The sequence below is a fragment of the Danio rerio genome, chromosome 19 (assembly GCF_052040795.2).
Source record: "Danio rerio strain M-AB ecotype USA chromosome 19, GRCz13ab, whole genome shotgun sequence".
NCBI classification, from domain to species: domain Eukaryota; kingdom Metazoa; phylum Chordata; class Actinopteri; order Cypriniformes; family Danionidae; genus Danio; species Danio rerio.
Genome location: NC_141039.2, coordinates 20,512,593 through 20,534,725, shown reverse-complemented (window position 1 = coordinate 20,534,725; position 22,133 = coordinate 20,512,593). Strand labels below are relative to the sequence as shown.

The 22,133-nt window shown below is 33.9% G+C and overlaps 2 protein-coding genes and 2 long non-coding RNA genes across 16 annotated transcripts in view; 2 read left to right on the top strand and 2 right to left on the bottom strand.

Annotated features, from left to right (window-relative positions):
* p3h4 (prolyl 3-hydroxylase family member 4 (inactive)) overlaps positions 1 to 5,786 on the top strand; it is a 78,392-nt gene extending 72,606 nt beyond the window's left edge. For 8 of the 10 annotated variants that reach the window (XM_087294875.1, XM_087294877.1, XM_087294873.1 and 5 more), the window contains one exon: positions 2,445 to 5,786. In XM_087294875.1, the coding sequence (XP_087151001.1) occupies positions 2,445 to 2,588 (144 nt within the window). In that variant the 3' untranslated portion in view covers positions 2,589 to 5,786. The remainder of the gene's footprint in view (positions 1 to 2,444) is intronic. The other 2 variants (XM_087294880.1, NM_001126438.1) reach the window with 2 other exon arrangements.
* Positions 5,787 to 7,450: 1,664 nt separating this feature from the next.
* On the top strand, positions 7,451 to 10,882 carry LOC147832534 (uncharacterized). 2 transcript variants are annotated; one of them, XM_087295641.2, is made up of 7 exons: positions 7,451 to 7,561; positions 7,799 to 7,823; positions 7,945 to 8,013; positions 8,097 to 8,150; positions 8,455 to 8,566; positions 8,759 to 8,856; positions 8,949 to 10,882. In XM_087295641.2, exons 3-7 carry the CDS (start codon positions 7,985 to 7,987, stop codon positions 9,199 to 9,201), a joined length of 546 nt encoding a protein of 181 aa, XP_087151767.1. In that variant the 5' UTR covers positions 7,451 to 7,561; positions 7,799 to 7,823; positions 7,945 to 7,984; the 3' UTR covers positions 9,202 to 10,882. The 2 variants fall into 2 exon arrangements, 1 of the variants encoding a protein (XP_087151767.1); XR_015516677.2 differs by lacking the exons at positions 7,451 to 7,561; positions 7,799 to 7,823; positions 7,945 to 8,013; positions 8,097 to 8,150; positions 8,455 to 8,566 and adding an exon at positions 8,619 to 8,666 and having other exon boundaries at positions 8,949 to 9,624.
* A 314-nt stretch (positions 10,883 to 11,196) lies between these two features.
* Positions 11,197 to 12,760, bottom strand: LOC137488497 (uncharacterized). 2 transcript variants are annotated; one of them, XR_015945261.1, is made up of 4 exons: positions 11,999 to 12,760; positions 11,849 to 11,925; positions 11,642 to 11,691; positions 11,197 to 11,347 (listed from the first exon to the last, which is right to left on the bottom strand). It is a non-coding gene; the product is annotated as an uncharacterized LOC137488497 (long non-coding RNA). The 2 variants fall into 2 exon arrangements; XR_015945260.1 differs by having other exon boundaries at positions 11,849 to 12,760.
* A 968-nt stretch (positions 12,761 to 13,728) lies between these two features.
* Positions 13,729 to 15,583, bottom strand: LOC101885945 (uncharacterized). 2 transcript variants are annotated; one of them, XR_015517347.2, is made up of 5 exons: positions 15,420 to 15,583; positions 14,562 to 14,616; positions 14,408 to 14,484; positions 14,196 to 14,245; positions 13,729 to 13,884 (listed from the first exon to the last, which is right to left on the bottom strand). It is a non-coding gene; the product is annotated as an uncharacterized LOC101885945 (long non-coding RNA). The 2 variants fall into 2 exon arrangements; XR_015517348.2 differs by having other exon boundaries at positions 14,600 to 14,616.
* Positions 15,584 to 22,133: the final 6,550 nt, after the last annotated feature.

The window sequence follows — 22,133 nt, the reverse complement described above, 5'->3', positions numbered from 1 at the left end:
TCTACAGTCCGTTCAGGCACAAATGGATCTTCCACTAAAGAGACTTAAACAGGATGTAAATACTAGGTGGAATAGCACCTTTTACATGATGCAAAGTCTTTTGGAGCAGAAAAGTGCGCTTGCTGCATTCGCTGCAGATTACGAACTACCGGTCACTCTCACTGCGCAGCAGTGGGCACTGATGGAAAGTGTTACTACACTTCTCTCTCCCTTTGAACAAATAACTAAAGAGATTAGCAAAGAGGATGCATCTGCTGTTGATATTATCCAGTAACCAAGTAACCAAAGAATTAAAACATTGAAAAAAGCATTCCTGGTTTCAGTGCAGTACTTGACCTGCGATATAAGGACAAGTTTTTTTAAACTGACATAAAACGGCAGAACCATAAATTAATAGTCGAGGAGATTAAGAAACATGGACATCCTAGAGACAGACGTGCAGAATCTAGTAGGTAAGTTCAATATAAAATATAATAATAGGCTATAAAATAGGCTTTTCAATCATTCTCGTTTTTAACACGTCTGATTATTTTTTAGATATCATACAACAAAAGGGCTCGCACAGAAGCAAAAGAATCTTTAACAGAATCTATCTCTGCCATATTCAACGAAATTGCTGTTTTCTGTGTTTAGGTCTTGTTCTTTCCTTCAGTGATTGAGCTTGTCTACAGCAGCTGTTCATCAGTGTCTAAATTCACTCATTAGCCGCATTTCCACTATCGGGCCAGTGCGAGCCAGGGCTTTAATCGGGCTGGGCTGGGCCAATAGCCCGGGGGGTTAAAAAATGAGGCCGAAATCATATCACGTTTCCACTGTCGGGCTAGTAGCTCACAGTGCGTCACGCAAACACCGCCCACAGAACTTCCCCGAATCAAACGTCACACAACCCACCCACTTCAGCGGGAATCAAGCAGATAAAGCACACCATAGAATCATCACAAAACAAAACTATTAAAATGAAGACAACCGAAGCAAAAAAATGACACGTTACTGTACAGCAGTACATGAAATGTCTATACGCACAGACCTGTGTATTTCCATTTATTACATTTGTTTACTCGCCGACCGACTGTTGGCATTGTAATCGAATACTCTCGCCACTAACGGAGGGACCCATCACAGTGAGCGCAGCCGTCCATAATATAAAGCCACAGAAATTCTCCTTTATAACTAAATGTGGCATGTATTGTTTGAGGATATAAAACACATTTTGTGTTTGGGCTTTCCCCCAATGCGTTTAAAACTGCGCTGCACAGGACTGGGTGACAGAAAAAAAGGTAGGCTAGATTCTGCATTCACTCACCCAAATAATGCTCTGTTTGTGCGATTTGATTAATATCATCGTATCCAAATACTTTATAAATAATCTTTCAAACCATCTCCGGTGTTTATTGTTTTTAGAAAATATCTAAAATCTTATTTTTTCAGATAGGTCTTTGTAAAATGAAAGTTAGGCTATATGTGGCTTTGAAACACTTTGATTTATATATTGTATATAGGCTACCTACATTATTATAGCTAGCTTTTGTTTATTTTATCTTGATTCATTTATTTAATGCGATTTTATATATATCCGATATTTGTAATTCTTATTTGTACTGTAATCTTCCTCTTTTAATTCCCATAAAATGAGAGCGATTGTTGTGGTTCGCATCTTACTTTCTCTGTTGTTTTGAAACAACAACTAACCTATTGACCAAAATGCGGTACTACAGAAGCAACACAACTCCCTTTTATTCATCTTAATTAAGCGAGCTGTTTAAATTTGAAAATATACTTTTTCTATTTTTTCCAACACAACTCTTTTAGTTTTAATAGAGAAACATAAGTGAATTGTTTAATGTGAACATAGTTACATTCTTTGGACCAACTGAAGCCATGATCCATTTTTTTTTTGTGTACAGTTGAATAAGGGAATTAAATATATATAATAATTCCCTTAATATATAAAATATATATAATTAAATATATATACTCAATCATTTTCTTTTTGGCTTAGTCCCTTTATTAATCAGAGGTCGCCACAGCGAAATAAACAGTCAACTCATCCAGCATATGTTTTAAGCAGTGGATGCCCTTCCAGCGGCAACCCATCACTGGAAAAAAAACATTCATACACTCATTCACACACATACACTACAAACAATTTAGCTTACCCTATTAACCTATAGCACATGTCTTTGGACTGTGGAGGAAACCAGAGGAAACCCTTGCGATTATGGGGAGATAATGCAAACTTTGGTGATAATGCTAGAGGGTGATGATGGGGTATTTTGATGCTAGAGAAATGGGTGCTTCTTATTTCTTATTTGTGCATCCTCGTTTCCTCTCCTTGATCTTGATCAGTTTCCAGGTTGTAGGATGGAGCGAGGTAACGAGGAAGGACTCTGAGAAGCATCGTTTGTGTTGTATTACTACTGAATCTTGACTACATTATTTAACAGGATTCTGTGAGTGCAGATGAGGCAGTTCTGTCGAATCCTGCTGATGAAGAGTTTGAGGGAATCGGGGACTACGAGGAGTCTTTTTTGGCTGAATGGTGGCAGGAACCCAAAACTAAAGGAGACACAGGAGAACCTGTAGAATAAAATGGATATTATTATTATGGTGATTAGAGAAAGCCAACATACTGTTATACAACATAAACTTCTTCTGAGACTGTTTTAAGAATGCATCTTCTCCTAGACCTTTCAGACTACAACCACCAAACTATTCTGAATTAAGTTGTATCCTAATATATTGGACCAAACTTTGCGATCTCATAACAGGCACCAGCCTGTCATACATATTTAAATGTGCTGTGTGTATGTTTTTACCACAGCAAAAACTATTTTATAATATGTTTGCAGATATTAAAGAAACGTAATATGTTAACTATAGGTGGGCATCGATTTTTTTTTTTATTATCTAGAATAATCTCACTGTAATCTTGGTTAATCTAGATTAAAATAGCTCATTTGAATTCTGCCGAAGGCATTTAGAATATGTGTACAACCCAAATAATATCTAAATACAAATCTTTGAGAACGGGTTTCTCAAGCCAGGTAGCGGTGAGATGACCAGTGGCTCATCTCCGGTTTCCAAAATACAGTACAAACTGCTTGAGAAACTGTTCTACTATGATAATTGGTGATAAAAATAAATTATGTTCAATAAGATGTTACTTGTGTTTACTAAATGTTTATTCAGTTAAACGAATTTTGAACTGTAGGCCTACATAAGCTCGAAACAGTGATTTTTGATTACCTTAATCCGACTTAAGTCATAACTGAACTAAACAGAAATAGAATTAAGACATGGAGTGGCCTATGCATAAATTAGTGGCACTATTGAAGTAAACACCACGATCAAACTATTACCGCCATGTAGGACTTTTTGCCATATTTTCCGACAAGATCCACACAAGCGGCTGTTAATAAAGGACCGTGCACATGCACACACATCGTGAAAAGCAGAAGTTTGTTTTTATTTCCACTTGTTTGCATTATTAAATTCCATAACACTCTCACCAGTCCTTACTAATTATTTGTGTCTAATACCCCAGTCTGTCATGGGGGATGAATGAAATGTTCATGAGTTAAAGTGAAACTGCCGAATTGCAGTTAAAGTCACCCAAAATTACAGGAAACTCGCATGAAAGCACTTCACATAATCACCTTAAATATATTATTGTCTATTAAGGCAAACAACTAGACTACATCTGTCCATGTAAACATAGTTAGTAGTGGAAGAAAGTCAACAATCCAAAAGGGCATCCTGCTAATTTGATTCAGAAGGGCGCTTTTTTGTCAGATGTCTCACCGGTCAGGTGTACATCCATGCAAAAATATCACGGTAAAAGTCATCATAGCTTGCATAGAATAGACCCAGCTCCCAAACTAACTTTGAGAATAGATTAACAGCGATGTTTTCTTTTAACGCAGCACGTTAACGCCGATAACAGCCCACCACTAATGTAAATATACTGGTTTATGTAAAAAACATTGCTAAACTTAGTTATTCTACTTTGGACATGTGCATTCCATGTTGTAATGGTTTGTGTGTTTGTTTGTTTTTTCTATCACCTGCTCACTGCTAGTTTACCCAATTGTTGTTCAGCACTCCAGAATGTCTTAGTGGAAATACACTATATTTAATTTCAGTCATGAAGCTTCAATGCTTCAATGTATATGGCCACAGCTAAAAAAAAATGCAAACTTGTGGACAGCTAATGCCTCTAAAATGAGATACAGATTCAAAGTTTAAAAAAAAATACACTTTAGATTTTAGTTTTTAACTAGCAAATAATATAAATATTACAAATGTAAACATTAGCAGTGCAGCACACATTTTAATACCATGTCCTAACAGCATGCAACATGAGAAGATTCTACTGACAAGCGATTTGACCGTCTGCACCACTAGAGAAACATTTAAATACCATCTATTCAGATGCACACAATAGTGCACTGCACTTAAATTAAATGGTGTATTAAACCTCTTTTAAATTATTAAAAGTATATGCTGATCGACTGATATTTGTTGGTTAGTTTTAACTTTAATTTACAAATGTTTATTTTATTTTTAATATCTGAGAGAAACAATCTGCTGCTGCTTTTAGTATGGTAATAAATGCCATGTAAAATTATCTTGTAACTCACATTGGTGGGGGGAAGATCGTTTTCATGGAAGTTTATGCTGTTGAAAGCTGCTAGAAATATAAACTATTACTAAAATATAAATTACAGTGGTAACACTACAATAACAGTATATGAATAATGTTGTAATAATTTGTAAACTAAACAATATTTTATTATAAGTTAATGTTGAGTCAAGGCACACACTAATCATAAACTAACTTTAACTACAACATGATTCTTAAGTGTGAATGAGTGTAATGAGTTCATGTGTGAATAACGGCTACCTTAATTACTTGTTAGTACATGGTGTTCATGTATTAATTAACATTAATGTTTAAGCTAAATGTCACCAACAGGAACACAAAAAAGTATTTATGTACAATTATGTCATGACTTTACTTGGATGGTGTAAGGATGCTGAGTCTCTCCATAAAATTAAACCCTGAGAACTGTTATAGAACTCTACACGAGCAAGACCACGAGAATAAACAAAACAATAAACTTTCTAATCTGAGAAGATCAGCTAGGAAACCAGTTCTTCAACTGTCCCAGTCACCCATCCTGTGCCCACCTCTCTGCCCTCGATCTGACATTTTCTACTAGCGCAGCTCACTCACATTCCAACCAGATTCTCCAAGTTTTATCATATATTTACATGGTGTATCTTGTGGCTCTATATTTATTTTTGATAGCATTTTAAATGTCTCTGTGTGATTGGTAAAGTGGTCTTAATTTCACTGTAATATTTTACAATTTCCCTTATATCAATTCATTTGGGTTTTGACTTTGATGAGATCTTTGCCTGATGCTCCACTCCAGGGAAAATGGTCTACACGTCTACTCATGAGCAGGCAAGGGTCTTGGTAAAGCTATTATTGTGTTGAATTTATGGTGATTTAAGTATTTAAGGGAAAGGTACAGAAGTGTCTGTGGGTTTTTAGCTAGAATACTAGCTAGAATACCCCATTGCAGTGTATGAGTCTGAGCTGTGCATCAAGGCTTATATGCTGCAATGTACTTCTACATGGTCAGGTATTAATCTCTAACTCGTAACTGTATCTTTGGGTAAGTGATGTTGTACATTTCTGAATTGGCTTATTTTGTTTATATATGTGAATCGGAATGGAAAATCTTTGCCTGACAAATAAATGTAAAATTCTTGTTTAACTCTAATATCTCCTGAAATCATTTAAATCTAGTACAATTGTTTAGATTTCGTCACCTTGGAATTGTAAGGTTCTATCTGCGTTCGGAGTGATTTTTAGATCTTAAGCTTCAAAGTTTTTGCATTCCATAGCATTGTTGTTGCATTCCATAGTATGTGTAACTTTTTTTTTAATAAAAAGTCTTAAAATGTAAACAACTTATAAAAAACATACCATAATGTAAATAAGTTGTCATTAAATAAGTATGTCAATAACTCAATTTGGACAAAAATGTCAAATAGAACCATATTATTCTAAGGTGATGATTTGTTTTCACAGCCTATGACCAGGATTACTCATACATTCAGGTTCAATCAATAGAGCATAGGCACAGCATTAGAGACCTGCTGATTTCTGACAATCACTGACTTAGTATGATATATGGCTAATCCAAACTTTCTTCTTGTATGAGCAAGCATGGGGCGGCCTAATATTACTTAAAGAAAATTGGTTTACAGTTATATCCTCTAAGAACCAGAACTGGCGAGGATGTGTCGGTGTGCAGATGTAACTGGCCAGCATGCTGACTCTAAGCGACTTTGGGTAAAAGTATCTTCAAAAATACATTTAATGGTTTCTTAAGCACATGCATTGGTCAGAGTAAACAAGTCCTTCCCTAGTTGGAAAATTGAGGTAATATGCAAGATATGTATCACCCTACTTATCTGATATTATTTATATAGAACTGTTATAGTATTTAAGGCAAGTATATTATAAGTAAATAATTAAATTACCTAAAATGAATTAACTCTTTCACACTTTATAGAAACATAATTAAAATTGTAGAACTATTTAAATTGTTGTACTATTTCCTTTGTTACTAATTACACCCAGGACTAGGCATGATAAGATCATAAATCTACAATGTGAGTATTCAGCCCTGAGATGCTTAAAAATGATTCCTGCCTGTAAATACAATTAAGCAAATAATTTAAATATAATTTGTTTAAAATAGCTATTATTGTTAAGAATTATGATGTCTTAACATGAATTGAATGGACTCGAAACAAACCTGATCAAATTACATAAACTATAACTAATTTGTTGCAGTAATGCATGCGCATAGATTATTAACACTGAAGGCGCCAAGGCGGGCATGTGCATCAATTTCAAATGCTAAAGATGCACAGGTCGGTTAACTAATGTGCAAGGGTGACAATGGTAGCAAGGAAGAAACAATGAAGAACTGATCAGGAGATTATATAAGGTAAGGTATTTTTTACATATGTGATTTGGTGTAGACAATTTTTATGACGTGATTCTTTGATATGACCGTTATTGACTAGTTAACTTTGGATATTTTAACATAATATATATATATAGTTGAAGTCAGAATTATTAGATTTTTGTTTAACAGAGAGCAGATTTTTTTCAACGCATTTCTAAACATAATAGTTTTAATAACTTATCTCTAATAACTGATTTATTTTATTGTTGCCATGATGACAGTAAAAAACATTTTACTAGATATTTTTCAAGAGGGGCTTATTATTCACAGTCTTCAAAAACCCTATGGGAAAATCCTATAGGGATTTTCACGAGGGAACCAGTTTTATGCTAGCAGCCGATTAGCCTACAAAGTGACGTCATAGTTCCTCCACTCTATACGTCGTGCTTTATGTTAATTATTAATATTAGTATTTTACCTACGGTCGGCTCTTTCTAAAGATGACCTCCCGGGAGAGACATGGGGCGGCATCATATTCCACCTCATCTTGTCCCTCAGGGCAGCTTGAAGTAAGTTTGTGTTGCTAAAGTAACGTTTATCAATAACATCAATAAAAGTTTTATTCATGTACAGTGTGCAACAGTTCTGGCTTTATTTAACACTTTTATTGTTTAAATGTTGTGTTTAGAAACGTTATAAATTTTTGGTTTATTGTGTAAAAACGTTTAATTTATATCAAGATACAGTGTATAGATGTCAATATAAAATAGATACTGCCTTCTTTTCTTTTAATGCTACTTGGTCAGGACCAAGGACAAGTCACTTTTCCAGGTAGGCACTGAATGATTGCATATAAATTCTAAAGCTTACAGAAAGCTTATCTGATGCCCAAGAGTTCTCTCAGATGCCTAAAGCTGAATGTAAGAAATGCTTCAAATCTATGCTACTACAGATTCTTGCTCTGCACGTAAAGGAATGCAACACTGCTGAATATGAGACACTTTCAGACTCAGAACCAGAGGTAAGATAAATTGTTTAAATAAACCTAATGAGTATTCTGTAAGATTCATGTGGAAATATGTCAAATGTTTTGTCTATTTCTAGCTGTCCAATCTACCTCCTGATTCACCCGATTTATCTCCTGCTACTGAAGAAAAGGTAATCACCTAGTTGCTTGGGTTGACATTATTCTTACTTCTTTTAATGTGTATTTTACATCATTACATGCTTTTTAATCAACACAGGCAAAGTGTCCTGTTTGTCTGCAAAGTTTAAGTACTTTTTTCTGTAGATAAATAATAAAGGTGTTTTTTTAACATTATCTTAACTTAGCTGTTGTATTACACTCTCTAGTGCCATACAACACAAATAACAAAGAATAGAAATGGCTCCTACAATGAGTTGAAAATGTACTTGCTGACTGTAGAAATTGTATTTCACAATTTTCTTGTTATTGTTATAGAGTTGCTGGGGAAATATTTGCCGTAAGTCTCGCGCAAGGTGGTCCAGCTCCACAATATTTACAGGAATGGTGTTACAATTACCTTCTAAGTGGAAACCTTGAAAACATCAAGGTGGATAATGATACTAATAACATAATAACAAGGAATTTATTAATAATAATAATAATAATAATGGGATAATAACATGGAATTTTCACCACTGATTAAATTGGTATATCTGAAAACAATTTGTAATTCTGTAGTTTATTTCTATTGCCATGTACCTTTTATAAATGTTTCAAGAAAATCTTCAATTCTGTCTAGATCGAGGAGACTTCAGACCTGTCGAAATACAGTGAACAAATAATGAGCTGTGGCTACACTGGCCCTATAAATGAGCAAAACAAGGAGAATATAAAGAGGTATCATGTTATGCATTCCTTAAGTCTATATTCTAAACAATGTGAGTTTAATAATGAGATTGTAAAACAATGTTTGTTTCTGTTCTATAAAGAGCAATTGCAATGAATGCTGCTGCTCGACGGACTCGTATGCTTCAACAGCTCCGTGAGGGTCTCCAACTTTACCGTCTAGTGGATATCATGGAGAAGAACAAAGAAGTTTGCCGTAGCCACTTTGTTTTTGAAGGTGGCAATGATCAGGTGAGGTGCATAACTTTTGTAAAAAATGTTGAAGCAGTGGTTTTCATTTCAGGTCTTGGGGGCCCACTGCTCTGGGCTGCGTTTCCCAAAAGCATTGTAAGTTGATAGTAGAATTACCAATGGAGCTATGATCAACTTGGTTTTGTAATACTTTTGGAAAACACAGCCCAGCACAATTTGTATTTTTTTTTTTTTTTAACGCACCTGATTCAGGTCATGAACTTGTTATAAGACCACTCCGTGAACTAAACTGTTACGTGTTTTATGATGTTAAAGTGGGATGCTGTAACATTTAAGCGAGACAGGTGTAATGTGTACGACAGATCAATAATGAGGCAAGGTTCAGTTACTCTCATTTAAAGCTTTTACTCAATAATTGAATTGAAACATGTAACAATAATAAATGGGGGAGAAAAAAAACAAACAAACATTTATAATTATTATCTTTAAACAAGAACGAGTGTAAGCCAAATCAAAGAAATTAACAAAACAAAACAATCCTTAAATCTAATGTCTAAACTAGGCGTCAAAAAGAAACACAAACAAAAACCGAGATCTTCAGTGTGTACGACACCCGAACTAAACTAATCAAACTACAAAACTCAAAAATACACGGGTGGCAAAACACTCAAACTAATCTAACAAAACATCAATCTAAACTAAAACAAAACAAACCGGATAAGTCGGTTAAATCTTAGTTTAGAATCACACACCCAACAAACACATTTACGTTGTAGCGATGTCCGCACAACGTTGTATTTTTTTAAAGGCAACGTTGCCGCTTACGTGCTCGCTACATTAGCCCCTTTCACACAGTGATACCGGTAAATATCCGGAAAATTTCCGGAACGACTTTACCGGTATATTGAAAAAAGCGCTGTTCACACAGGCGAGGACGTTACGGAAATTTTCCGGAAAAGAGCATTCACACATCCATTCCAAAATACCGGTAAATTCTGACATCATTCACCACAAATGAGCTTTAAACGGCTGCGCTTGTGTTTGTAAACATTTGACTAAATTACAAACTCTTTTGATGATCAATATTGTGAACAACTTTCACTGGATCATATTCGCATGTCGAGATGTTCATAATTTGTGCGTGTGCTGACGCTCACAGGCTGTTTCACTGGCACACGCAAAGCTTGAAGGTAAACAAACAACGGCTTATCATAAGCATCTTATCGATGATTATTTGCACAGTTGGCATTAAGAAGAACATATAAACGTGATCTGACTAACTTCTAGCAGCTAAATGTGTCTGGAAAAATATTCAAAGGCTTTTATTCTCACAAACCGCGCGGACGTAAATGCGTCTGACTGTTGTGATTGGCTAAAGCAGAAGTCTTACGTCAGCACGTTCTAGACGTGCACGAGCTTATTCCGGAAATCTTCCTTCTGCGTTCACACAGCGCAGCATTCCGGCAAATTGCCGGTAATGTTACAACTTCTCTTTCCGGAAAATAGCCAGAACGAATTTACCGGTATTTTCAAAAAGGACCTGTTCACACATACAACCTTTCCGGAAAATTGCCGGTAATTTTCCGGAAAGGTCTGTATGTGTGAAAGGGGCTATTGTCACAACGTAGAAATGTAAGACGTGAGAAGGCTGTAGCAACGTTGTCGTGCGACATTCAGCAACCGCGAGGCGGCGTTCTTACTACTTGTATTAATATTTTTTGTGGCAGTTTATCAATACTGCCTAGAATACAGGATAAGCAGCGATTCTTTTCCAGTATTGCTTAATATGAAATATTGTTCATTTATTTTTCCTATTTAATTTAACAACTGCATGTGTAAACTTTAAAGTGTAAAAATGCCACACAAATTAATAATCAAACTTTTTATTATATATTTCACAACATTTAATAGGCCTACATACAGCACACATACAGTATCTACTTATAAGCAAACAGTATAAAATAAAGTTTAGATTATATATATATATATATATATATATATATATATATATATATATATATATATATATATATATATATATATATATATATATATATATATATATATATATATATTAAACTAAAGGGTAAACAAACAAGAAAAGTAAACAAGAAATCATTAAAATGTAAATTAATATATAAATAAATATATAAATTAAAATTCAAACACTGGGCAGTGAAACTCTGGACTGGAGAATACAGCAGACCGGGGAGCACAGCTGAAGACCAGTCGTAGTTGTTGGTATGGAGAAAGCAGTCAGAGGAAGAAACAAATTCAACGGATAATCCAGCTTCAGAGATCCACAGCAGACACAAGTCAAAATAGGCAGTGAACAAGAGAGGACAGATCAGAGCTTGACACAACAGCACTACACAGGAAATGACTATGACTAGCAAGTTATTGAAGTTTCAGACATTTATTGTAATTTCATTACATATAAAATCTCCAGAGTAATTATGTAGCCTACTTTATTTTAATGTTTTAATAATATATCATATACCAAAATTACATACAATTAAATAAATTTAGAGATAAAGTGAAAACAGTTTTGAGTTAACAGAAGTCATAGTCTCCGAATACTTACTTAAATTATGAGAAGAGAAAGAACAGGCCCTGTAGTTGTGGCGTTGCTCGCTGTAAATTGAATGTTAAACTTAGTGTCATTTCAATAACAGCTGTACAAAATAATAAAGTAATTTTTCATAAGCATGATCTATTTTCCACATTATGGACATGCTGTTTTAGGTAACATAACTACATTTAATAGTAAATAGAGTAGTATACTTCTTACCTCATCCAATTCTTCTTTCCATGGATCAGGAATTACAGCAACACTGATCTGAGGTGAATTCAACAGCTGAAAACATTCTGAAAGACAAGTTACATGAGTAATTTGAAAACAACAGTGAGTGATTAAACAATAGAGTTTTATGCAACTTACGCATAATTAAAATCCAGAAATTATCAATAGAAGATTACCTCCATGTAAAAATAGCCTGTTGAGCAAAGAAAAGAGTGGGTTTTAAATAAAACATCAAAAGACCAATCAAAATAGAAATTTAGACTAGCAGACCTTTTAATTACTATCTATATTAATTAGGCATATGAACATTAATTTATATACTTTAACTTATAGGGATAGCTCACCCAAAACTGACAATTCTGCCATTTGAGCCTCATCCTTTATTTGTTGCAAACTTATTTAGCTTTTTTTCTGCTAAACAATAAAGAAGATATATTAAATAAAGCTGGAAAACTGTAACTATTTAATTCCATAGTCTTTTCCTACTATGAAAGCAAATGCTTACAGTCTTTAGTGTTCAACAGAATAAAGAAACCTAAAGGTTTGGAATCACTTATTTACAGGGCAAATAATTCGTGAGTACATATCATTTTTGAGTGAACTGTTCCTTTAACGGGACGCAATCTGCACAGAGATGTTTTGTTTTTAAAAGTTATTTTGTGTGTTTTGTAAAAAGTGGTTCGGCTCGTGTGATGAAGTATCATACTAACTGATCACGAACCCAACAAACACACAACGTTGCCTCAACGTAGCGACCTTCCTACAACGTTGTACCAACATTGTAAAAAGGTTGAGGATTCTACGTTGTTGCTAAAGGTTGTCACAACGATGTCATAAGGTTGCCATTTAAACATCATGAGGGTCGCATGCTTTAGGTTGTGCTTAGGTGGCGTGGACGACCACTGTTCAACATTTACTGGTCACAGCTGAATCAGTTTATATTTCAACAAGCCGTCGTCTCATTCATCAACGACCGAGGAGACGTGAGTATTGCTTTATTTCTTCTTGCTAAATAAGATACGTAAATCGTGAATATTCAAACAAACCTACGATTTCGACAACAATCTGTTCCAACATTACACACACACACAAAAGCCGTAATTATTACGAGCGAGTAACATTTCGGCAATCCTTTAACGGACGGCAACAACATTAAAATCATTATGTTAAATCTCTCGATAAAACATTTCCTGATTATTTACCTACGCCTTGTCTTTAGTCAAATGGACAATAATGTTTTTCAAGTTCAGTTTTCTCCATATCCTTCCCAACAAACACATTTACGTTGTAGCGATGTCTGCACAACGTTGTATTTTTTCAAAGGCAACGTTGCCGCTTACGTGCTAGCTACATTGTCACAACGTAGAAATGTAAGACGTGAGAAGGCTGTAGCCACGTTGTCGTGTGACATTCAGCAACCGCGAGGCGGCGTTCTTACTACTTGTATTAAGATTTTTTGTGGCAGTTTATCAATACTGCCTATAATACAGGATAAGCAGCAATTCTTTTCCAGTATTGCTTAATATGAAATATTGTTCATTTATTTTTCCTATTTAATTTAACAACTGCATGTGTAAACTTTAAAGTGTAAAAATAACACAAAAATGAATATAATCAAACTTTTTATTATATATTTCACAACATTTAATACATACAGTACACATCTAATTATAAACAAACAGTATAAAGTTTAGATTATATATATATATATATATATATATATATATATATATATATATATATATATATATATATATATATATATATATATATATATATATATATATATATATAATTAAACTAAAGGGTAAACAAACAAGAAAAGTAAACAAGAAATCATTAAAATGTAAATATATATATATATATATATATATATATATATATATATATATATATATATATATATATATATATAAATATATAAATTAAAATTCAGACACTGGGAAGTGAAGCTCTGGACTGGAGAATACAGCAGACCGGGGAGCGCAGCTGAAGACCAGGCATAGTTGTTGGTATGGAGAAAGCTGTCAGAGGAAAAAAACAAATTCAACAGATAATCCAGCTTCAGAGATCCACAGCAGACACAAGTCAAAATAGGCAGTGAACAAGAGAGGACAGATGGAAACGACTATGACTAACAAGTTATTGAAGTTTCAGACATTTATTTTAATTTCATTACATATAAAATCTCCAGTGAGTAATTATGTAGCCTACTTTATTTTAATGCTTTAATAATATATCATATACCAAAATTACATACAATTAAATAAATTTAGAGATACAGGGAAAACAGGTTTGAGTTAACAGAAGTCAGAGTTAGTCTCCGAATACTTACTTAAATTATGAGAAGAGAAAGAAGAGGTCCTGTAGTTGTGGCGTTGCTCGCTATAAATGGAATGTTAAACTTAGTGTCATTTCAATAACAGCTGTACAAAATAATAAAGTAATATTTCATAAGCATGATCTATTTTCCACATTACGAACATGCTGTTTTAGGTAACATAACTACATTTATTATGAAAGTAAATAGAGTAGTATACTTCTTACCTCATTCAATTATTCTTTCCATAGATCAGGAATTACAGCAACACTGATCTGAGGTGAATTCAACAGCTGAAAACATTCTGAAAGACAAATTACACGAGTAATTTGAAAACAACAGTGAGTGAGTGGTTAAACAATAGAGTTTTATGCAACTTACACATAATTAAAATCCAGAAATTATCAATAGAAGATTACCTCCATGTGAAAATAGCCTGTTGAGCAAAGAAAAGAGTGGGTTTTAAATAAAACATCAAAAGATCAATCAAAATAGAAATTTAGACTAGCAGACCTTTTTATTGATATCTATATTAATTAGGCATATGAACATCAACTTATATACTTTAACTTATAGGGATAGCTCACCCAAAACTGACAATTCTGCCATTTTAGCCTCATCCTTTAATTGTTACAAACTTATTTGGCTTTTTTTTCTGCTAAACAATAAAGATGTAAAGCTGGAAAACGGTAACTATTTAATTAGTGTTTTCTTACTATGAAAGCAAATGCTTACAGTCTTTAGTGTTCAATAGAATAAAGAAACCTAAAGGTTTGGAATCACTTATTATTTACAGGGCAAATAATTCGTGAGTACATATCATTTTTGAGTGAACTGTCCCTTTACCGGGACGCAAACTGCACAGAGGTGTTTTGTATTTAAAAGTTATTTTGTGTGTTTTGTAAAAAGTGGGTCGGCTTGTGTGATGAAGTATCATACTAACTGATCACGATGGATATGGAAAAAACTGAACTTCAAAAACATTATTGTCCATTTGACTAAAGACTAGGCGTAGGTAAATAATCAGGAAATGTTTTATCGAGAGATTTAACATAATGGTTTTAATGTTGTCGCCGTCCGTGAACGGAATGCTGAAATGTTACTCGCTCGTAACAACTTCATTACGGCTTTTGTGTGTGTGTGTAATGTTGGAACAGATTGTTGTCGAAATCGTAGGTTTGTTTGAATATTCACGATTTACGTATCTTATTTAGCAAGAAGAAATAAAACAATACTCACGTCTCCTCGGTCGTTGATGAATGAGATGACGGCTTGTTGAAATATAAACTGATTCAGCTGTGACCAGTAAATGTTGTACAGTGGTTGTCCACGCCACCTAAGCACAACCTAAAGTATGCGGCCCTCGTGATGTTTAAATGGCAACCTTATGACATCGTTGTGACAACGTTTAGCAACAACGTTGAATCCTCAACCTTTTTGCAAGGTTGGTACAACGTTGTAGGAAGGTCGCTACGTTAAGGCAACGTTGTGTGTTTGTTGGGTTTGGTCCTGACCAAGTAGCATTAAAAGAAAAGAAGGCAATATCTATTTTATATTGACATCTATACACTGTATCTTGATATACATTAAACGTTTTTACACAATAAACCAAAAATGTATAACAGTTCTAAACACAACATTTAAACAATAAAAGTGTTAAATAAAGCCAGAACTGTTGCACACTGTACATGAATAAAACTTTTATTGATGTTATTGATAAACGTTACTTTAGCAACACGAACTTACTTCAAGCTGCCCTGAAGGACAAGATGAGGTGGAAGATGATGCCGCTCTCCCGGGAGGTCATCTTTAGAAAGAGCCGACCGTAGGTAAAATACTAACATTAATACTTAACATAAAGCACGACGTATTGCACACCGCAACAACTTTTTGAAATGCGCTCCACTGACGTCACCGTCTGTGCTTCCAGGTCAGAGAGCAACTGTCCATCAAAAGCTCATTAGCCAATCAGAGTAGATCGCTGTTAAGCACGAGAAGTTTGTGCCAAAACAGAAAACGAAAATTTGCGAAGCGTAAGCCTAAGCTGTGGCAACGCATTCAAAATCCATGATTCGCGAAAATGATTCTTTGAAAATCATTAACTAAGAATGAAGCATATTTGAAGAACATGTTAAATTCGTGCGACTGAGTTCATTTTTTCATTTTCATTGTGATTTTCTTCTTTTGCAGTGCCATCCCAGATAGCAGGCAGTAATCGGCCCGATCTCGGCTGCCCTCCGGCGCTTCCGGCTCCGACAGGGCATCGGCGAGTGTTATCCGGGCCGGTCTGTGTACGTTTTGTTCATTTGTTTTTCATTTTCAAATGGAATAAAGGAAATGGAGAAAACGGCCGTTTTTCCGTTTTTCTTTTGCTCACAAGAAAACGAAAAAACAAGGTTTTGGCTGGATTTTCGTTTTTTGGTTTAGGGTAGGAAAACGGATAAACGACTTTAAAATTCATTTTACACATGTAGGCGGTGCTGAAACGCCCACTTTCCTCTAATTGGTCAACCAAATCTGCGCTCATGCGTCGTCCTCAAAATAAAAGCCTTGCACGCAAGCTTTTAATTATTATTAATTATATATAAACTAAGTTTACATATTCTATCATTTGAACCACACACAGTTAGCAGGCTTACATTCATTGCGTATGTATCAATTAAATAAAAACGTACATCAGCAGTATTCTTAGACATTTGTCATTAAAATAAGGTCATATTCACTGCCAAGCTTCTTGCTGCTGTGCACCTGATGCTGAGCAAAGATAGCCATTTCCGAGCAGCACCTGGTTTACATGATTGTTTTAGGGCTATTTTAGGCCTAAATAATACTCTGTATAAAATAATAATTTATTATTATTATTATTATTATTATTATTATTATTATTATTATTATTATTATTTACTTAGTTATTCAATGGTTGTAAGGGCCAGAGTAAAGAACACATTGGACCCTGCATGGGGCTATAATAAATGGTAACATTTGTTTCTATTGGATTTTCTCCTATTTTAATTTAATATATGCCTTTAGCTTATTGTAATTATTTATTAGATAATTAATACTGTTTTATTGCAACGTCAAAAGCCTGTCTTATTATTATTTTTGTTATTATTATTTTTTGTTGTTGTTGTTGTTGTTGTTGTTGTTGTTGTTGTTGTTGTTGTTGGTGGTGGTGGTGGTGGTGGTGGTGGTGTTGTTGTTGCTGTTATTATTATTGTAGCAGGGACATAGCCACGGGTGTGGCAGAGTGCCGGTGTCACCCAAAGTGGCATCTTGCACCTGAAAATAGATGCCTTCGCGCTAAGCGCCCGCATAAAATTTGCACAGGCAAAAGTAATGATGAATGTGTTGTAGGAAAAGAAAACATTCTAATTATTTGTTAATAAAATAGTACAGCATTAATCTCAGTCAGTGTAGGCTGAAAAAATTTAAGATCGCCAGCATTTCAAGGGTTTTATTTTCAGTTCATTGCTGTGACGCGCTATTTCACGGAGGCTGAAGCGCATCTTGCTTTTTCTTTCTATTTTACAAAAGCACAACTTTGTTGTTAATATGGAAAAATATGTACACTATATATATATATATGAGTGTACATATATTTCCATATATTCTAGTAAGTGTGGGGCATTGTTTTACAGTGGTAAAGTGGATTATTTCTTTGCAAATTCATAATGATTCACTTTGTTTAGTAATAAATTCCATAGTTATAAAATAACTACATTTAAAGAATATATTAACACTTTCAACTATTCAGGATTATTTATTGCATCAAAAGTAATTTCAAAGTAACATTAAATGTACGTCTAAACTGCTTAATTTGTGTGTGCAAACGATGCAAAAAGCTTATTAAGACCAGAATAGGCATTCTAAATGCAACTTGCAATGTATGTAAACTTATGACTTAAAATGTCTTAAATTACTAAATTTAAGTCTTTTTAAGTTTTTAAATCATTTAAGTTTAACTTAAATTATTTAACTTAAACTTTAAACTTCAAATTAACAGAGTATGGGAAATAAAGTGTTTATTAAATGGAGGTCAGGTGTTTTTCTTAATTATAATTATTTAATTATTAAATATTATGACACTATAATTCAGTGGTGTATTGGAGAGTATGCAGGCAACCTGTGAAAACTCTCTTTAAGATTTTATTGCAACACCAAAGTAGGCCTGTCTTTTTTTGTTATTTGTTGCTGTTATTATTTTGCCATTATATAGCCTATATATATATATAGGCTGCGGAATATTTTAAAAAAGGCTTCGTGGTTTATCCTAAATAAAATGCAATGGGATCAGTAGATGTGCAATGAATAGTTTGAAAACCCCTGGTTCAGACTAACAGACGAGCTGTCTGTGCGCTGCGCTAAAAACTTGACATTTGTTCTTTTCGGTGCTGCCAGATGCATTTACTATTGCATAAAATAATAAAAAAAAGGTAATTCGGTAAAGCGCGTGATGCGCGCAGAAATAAGGGCACTATATGCATATGCCGAATTAAGTTGTCTTTATTTCTTTAATCAAGACTTTTCCATTCGAGGAATTACAGTTATTAATAGTTTAGTCCTTATAAACGATCAGTTTATAAAATACACAATTTACGGATCAAGCCTAATGAAGAATAAGAAGAATATGCAACGCATTATGATGTTTGAATGATCAAAGCGCATTTATATAAACTAGCTATATATTTTATATAATCCATAAATATTAAAAAACATTATACATTTAAAGTAGCCTAATGGAACATTATATGTTATAAAATCTAAACTATTATTTAGGCTACAGGCTAAATAAAGGCGCCTTTTCGGAGCTGTTCATTGCGTGCGTCAAAGAAAAGACATGACACAATCTCAATAAAAACTTAGGCTATTTACAATATCTAAAGGGATATAAAACATCTAACATGCAACTCCATTCTCAACGAGTTTCAGTGTTCTGCATCCTTCACAGACCGAGTTCTTATTCCGAGGTAATCTGTGAATATTCTCATTTATAGAATAGTCTGTAAAGGCTGTTCTGGCACATTTAAATCACTTGATTAAAGCTGAAACTGACCGGCGCAACGGATGATTTTGTCGTTTAGAGTAAATACAATTATAATGGATAGGAATTATAAATATTTCACTTTAATTTCATATTATTATTTTATTAAACAAACAAACCAGTTTGTGTTTTGGCGCTGCATGTATTGTGGATCTTATTTTGAAGCGTTTCACCTTAAATGTTATTCTTCCTTTTTATTTTTAATATATTTTTAATAATCTTAATTATACAAAACAAAATTGGTTCCAAACAGATATATTTTCCTATAGGCTATGATGAAGTGTATATTTTGTTCAAACAGGTCCTATACAAAACTGTGTGGATGGATGATTTGTTTCTCCGTGAAAACTAAGGATTTCATACATGCATTTAATAAGCAAAACAGGTTGTTTAGCTTGCCTCAAACTGAATAGACAATTTACAAATATATTAAATACAAAGGCTGGTTATTTTACCAGTGAGGGACAATATTACAAATTAAAGAAAATTAATTGCATAGTAAAACGAAAATATATAAGCTTTGCAACAACAGATCCTACCTCGTAAAAAATGACTTTAGATAATATAAATAAGCATCAAGTTTTGTTTGAGATTGTGTCCTCTAATTCAGTAGTGTAGCCATAAAAGAGACTGTGCATTAGACTGGGTGCCTTATTTATTGTCAAAATAATGTGCAAATTTATTATCAACTATAATGTGTTTAATTCAATAATTCAATAATTGTTGAGTGAAAGAATGCGCTAGAAATATGCATTGCGGCTCACTTTATTGTACAGGCTTATTGCACTTAAACTTTTTTAGGGTCGGCCCTCCAAGTTAGTAAGGTTATGAGTAAATGTTATTTAAAATATTTCGCATGGCCTGCCATCTAGCCTACAATAACAGCAAATTACAAAAAAATAATAAGACAGGCCTACTTTGGTGTTGCAATAAAATAGTATTAATTATCAAATAAATAATTACAATATATAATTGAAATAGGAAGAAAGAAATAAAAACAAATGGTACCCTTTGTTTTTATAGCAGGGCCCAATGTGTTTTTATTCTGGTTCTGCTAACAACTATTAAAAAGAAAGAAAAAAAACTAAACAATAAAAGCACCAGTAATAATAATAATAATAATATTAATAATAATAATAATAATAATAATAATAATAATAATAATTATTATTATTATTATAAAGCCCTTGCTCTGAAACAATCATACAAACCAGGTGCTGCTCGGAAATGGCTATCTTTGCTCAGCATCAGGTGCATTGCAGCAAGAAGCTTGGCAGTGAACTATTTAATGACAAATGTCTAAGAATACTGCTGATGTACGTTTTTATTTAATTTATACATATGCAATGAATGTCAGCCTGCTAACTGTGTGTGGTTCAAATGATAGAATATGTAAACTTAGTTTATATATAATTAAATAATAATAATTAAAAGCTTGCGTGCAAGGCTTTTATTTTGAGGACGACGCACAAGCGCAGATTTGGTTGACCAATTAGAGGAAAGTGGGCATTTCAGTTTTAAAGTCATTTATCCGTTTTCCTACCCTAAACCAAAAACGAAAATCCAGCCAAAACCTCGTTTTTTCATTTTCTCGTGAGCAAAAGAAAAACGGAAAAATGGCCGTTTTCTCCATTTCCTTTATTCCGTTTGAAAATGAAAAACAAATGAACAAATGAAGCTTTCTGAACCAGTGAAGCGCTCGACTCAATTGTATCGGAAAAAGGTTCGTTACTCGAAGCTTTCTAAATCAGAGCTCGATGAGGACCTCTTCTGGTGAAAGTGTGGGAAAGCACTGTGTTGCCATAATGTCAAATGTTCACAACTGACCAACTCATTCATGTAGTAATACAAAAACAGCAATATAAACAAATTACTCAATTACTGTAGTTTTTACACAAGATATATTACATTACACAACTGATGATAGTAGTATAATCCAAGGTATTCAAAAGTTTATCATAATACAATTAGTCCCGCTCCAAGCAGGGATCGACCCAGCGATTCCTAATTGGGAGGCGAGTGCTCTAGGAGGACGCTATATGAACGATGGTCAGGGTTGCATTCACCAGATGCTCTTTGTTAAACACAATACTACGATATGCGGTGGTTTTCTTTAAAGATAGTCATAAAAAATACGCTAATACACTTTAGTATTGTTCAAAACCTTTTTACTAAAACATACTATTGTAGTTTAGTTTAATTACTGGTGTTTGGGACTGGTGCAGTGCTTTGAAACAAATGTATGTAATAGACGCCAATTCTCTAGCTAAACACTTTACTATGAGGGTGTTTAAACCAAGGTTTAAACCTCTGAATCAAAATTCGAAGCAGTCACGTGGGTAAAGGCGAAAATGAAGCTTCGGACGTCACTGATCACGTGATGATGGCAAAACGAATCAAGCTCCGGTACACTGCTTCACTGCGAGATGTATCGTTTTTTTGATACATGCTGCGAAGCCTCGGCGCACAACGTCACATCACTAATTTCAACAGTGTTTGGTTGTAACAGCGTTTAGTAATTTAAAACAGTTTGATACGAAATGTAACTTGCTTTAAGAAACACGACTGGAGCTAATGTATGCTAACGCTAACAGTTACAAACACGTCTGAAAGTTCCTGTTCCTTTTACACAATGTTAGATTGTAACGTGTGTAGTAACTGAAAAGTATTTTAATTATTTTAAAGAAACATGAAACGAATTTGTGTGTATGCTAACTTTGCGTTAAAGAAAGTTTCTGTAGATGAATCCATTAACTAACATGGCGAAACGTGTTTTTTGTTTTCCTGATTTAACATTATAAACCCAACAAACACACAACGTTGCCTCAACGTAGCGACCTTCCTACAACGTTGTACCAACATTGTAAAAAGGTTGAGGATTCTACGTTGTTGCTAAAGGTTGTCACAACGAT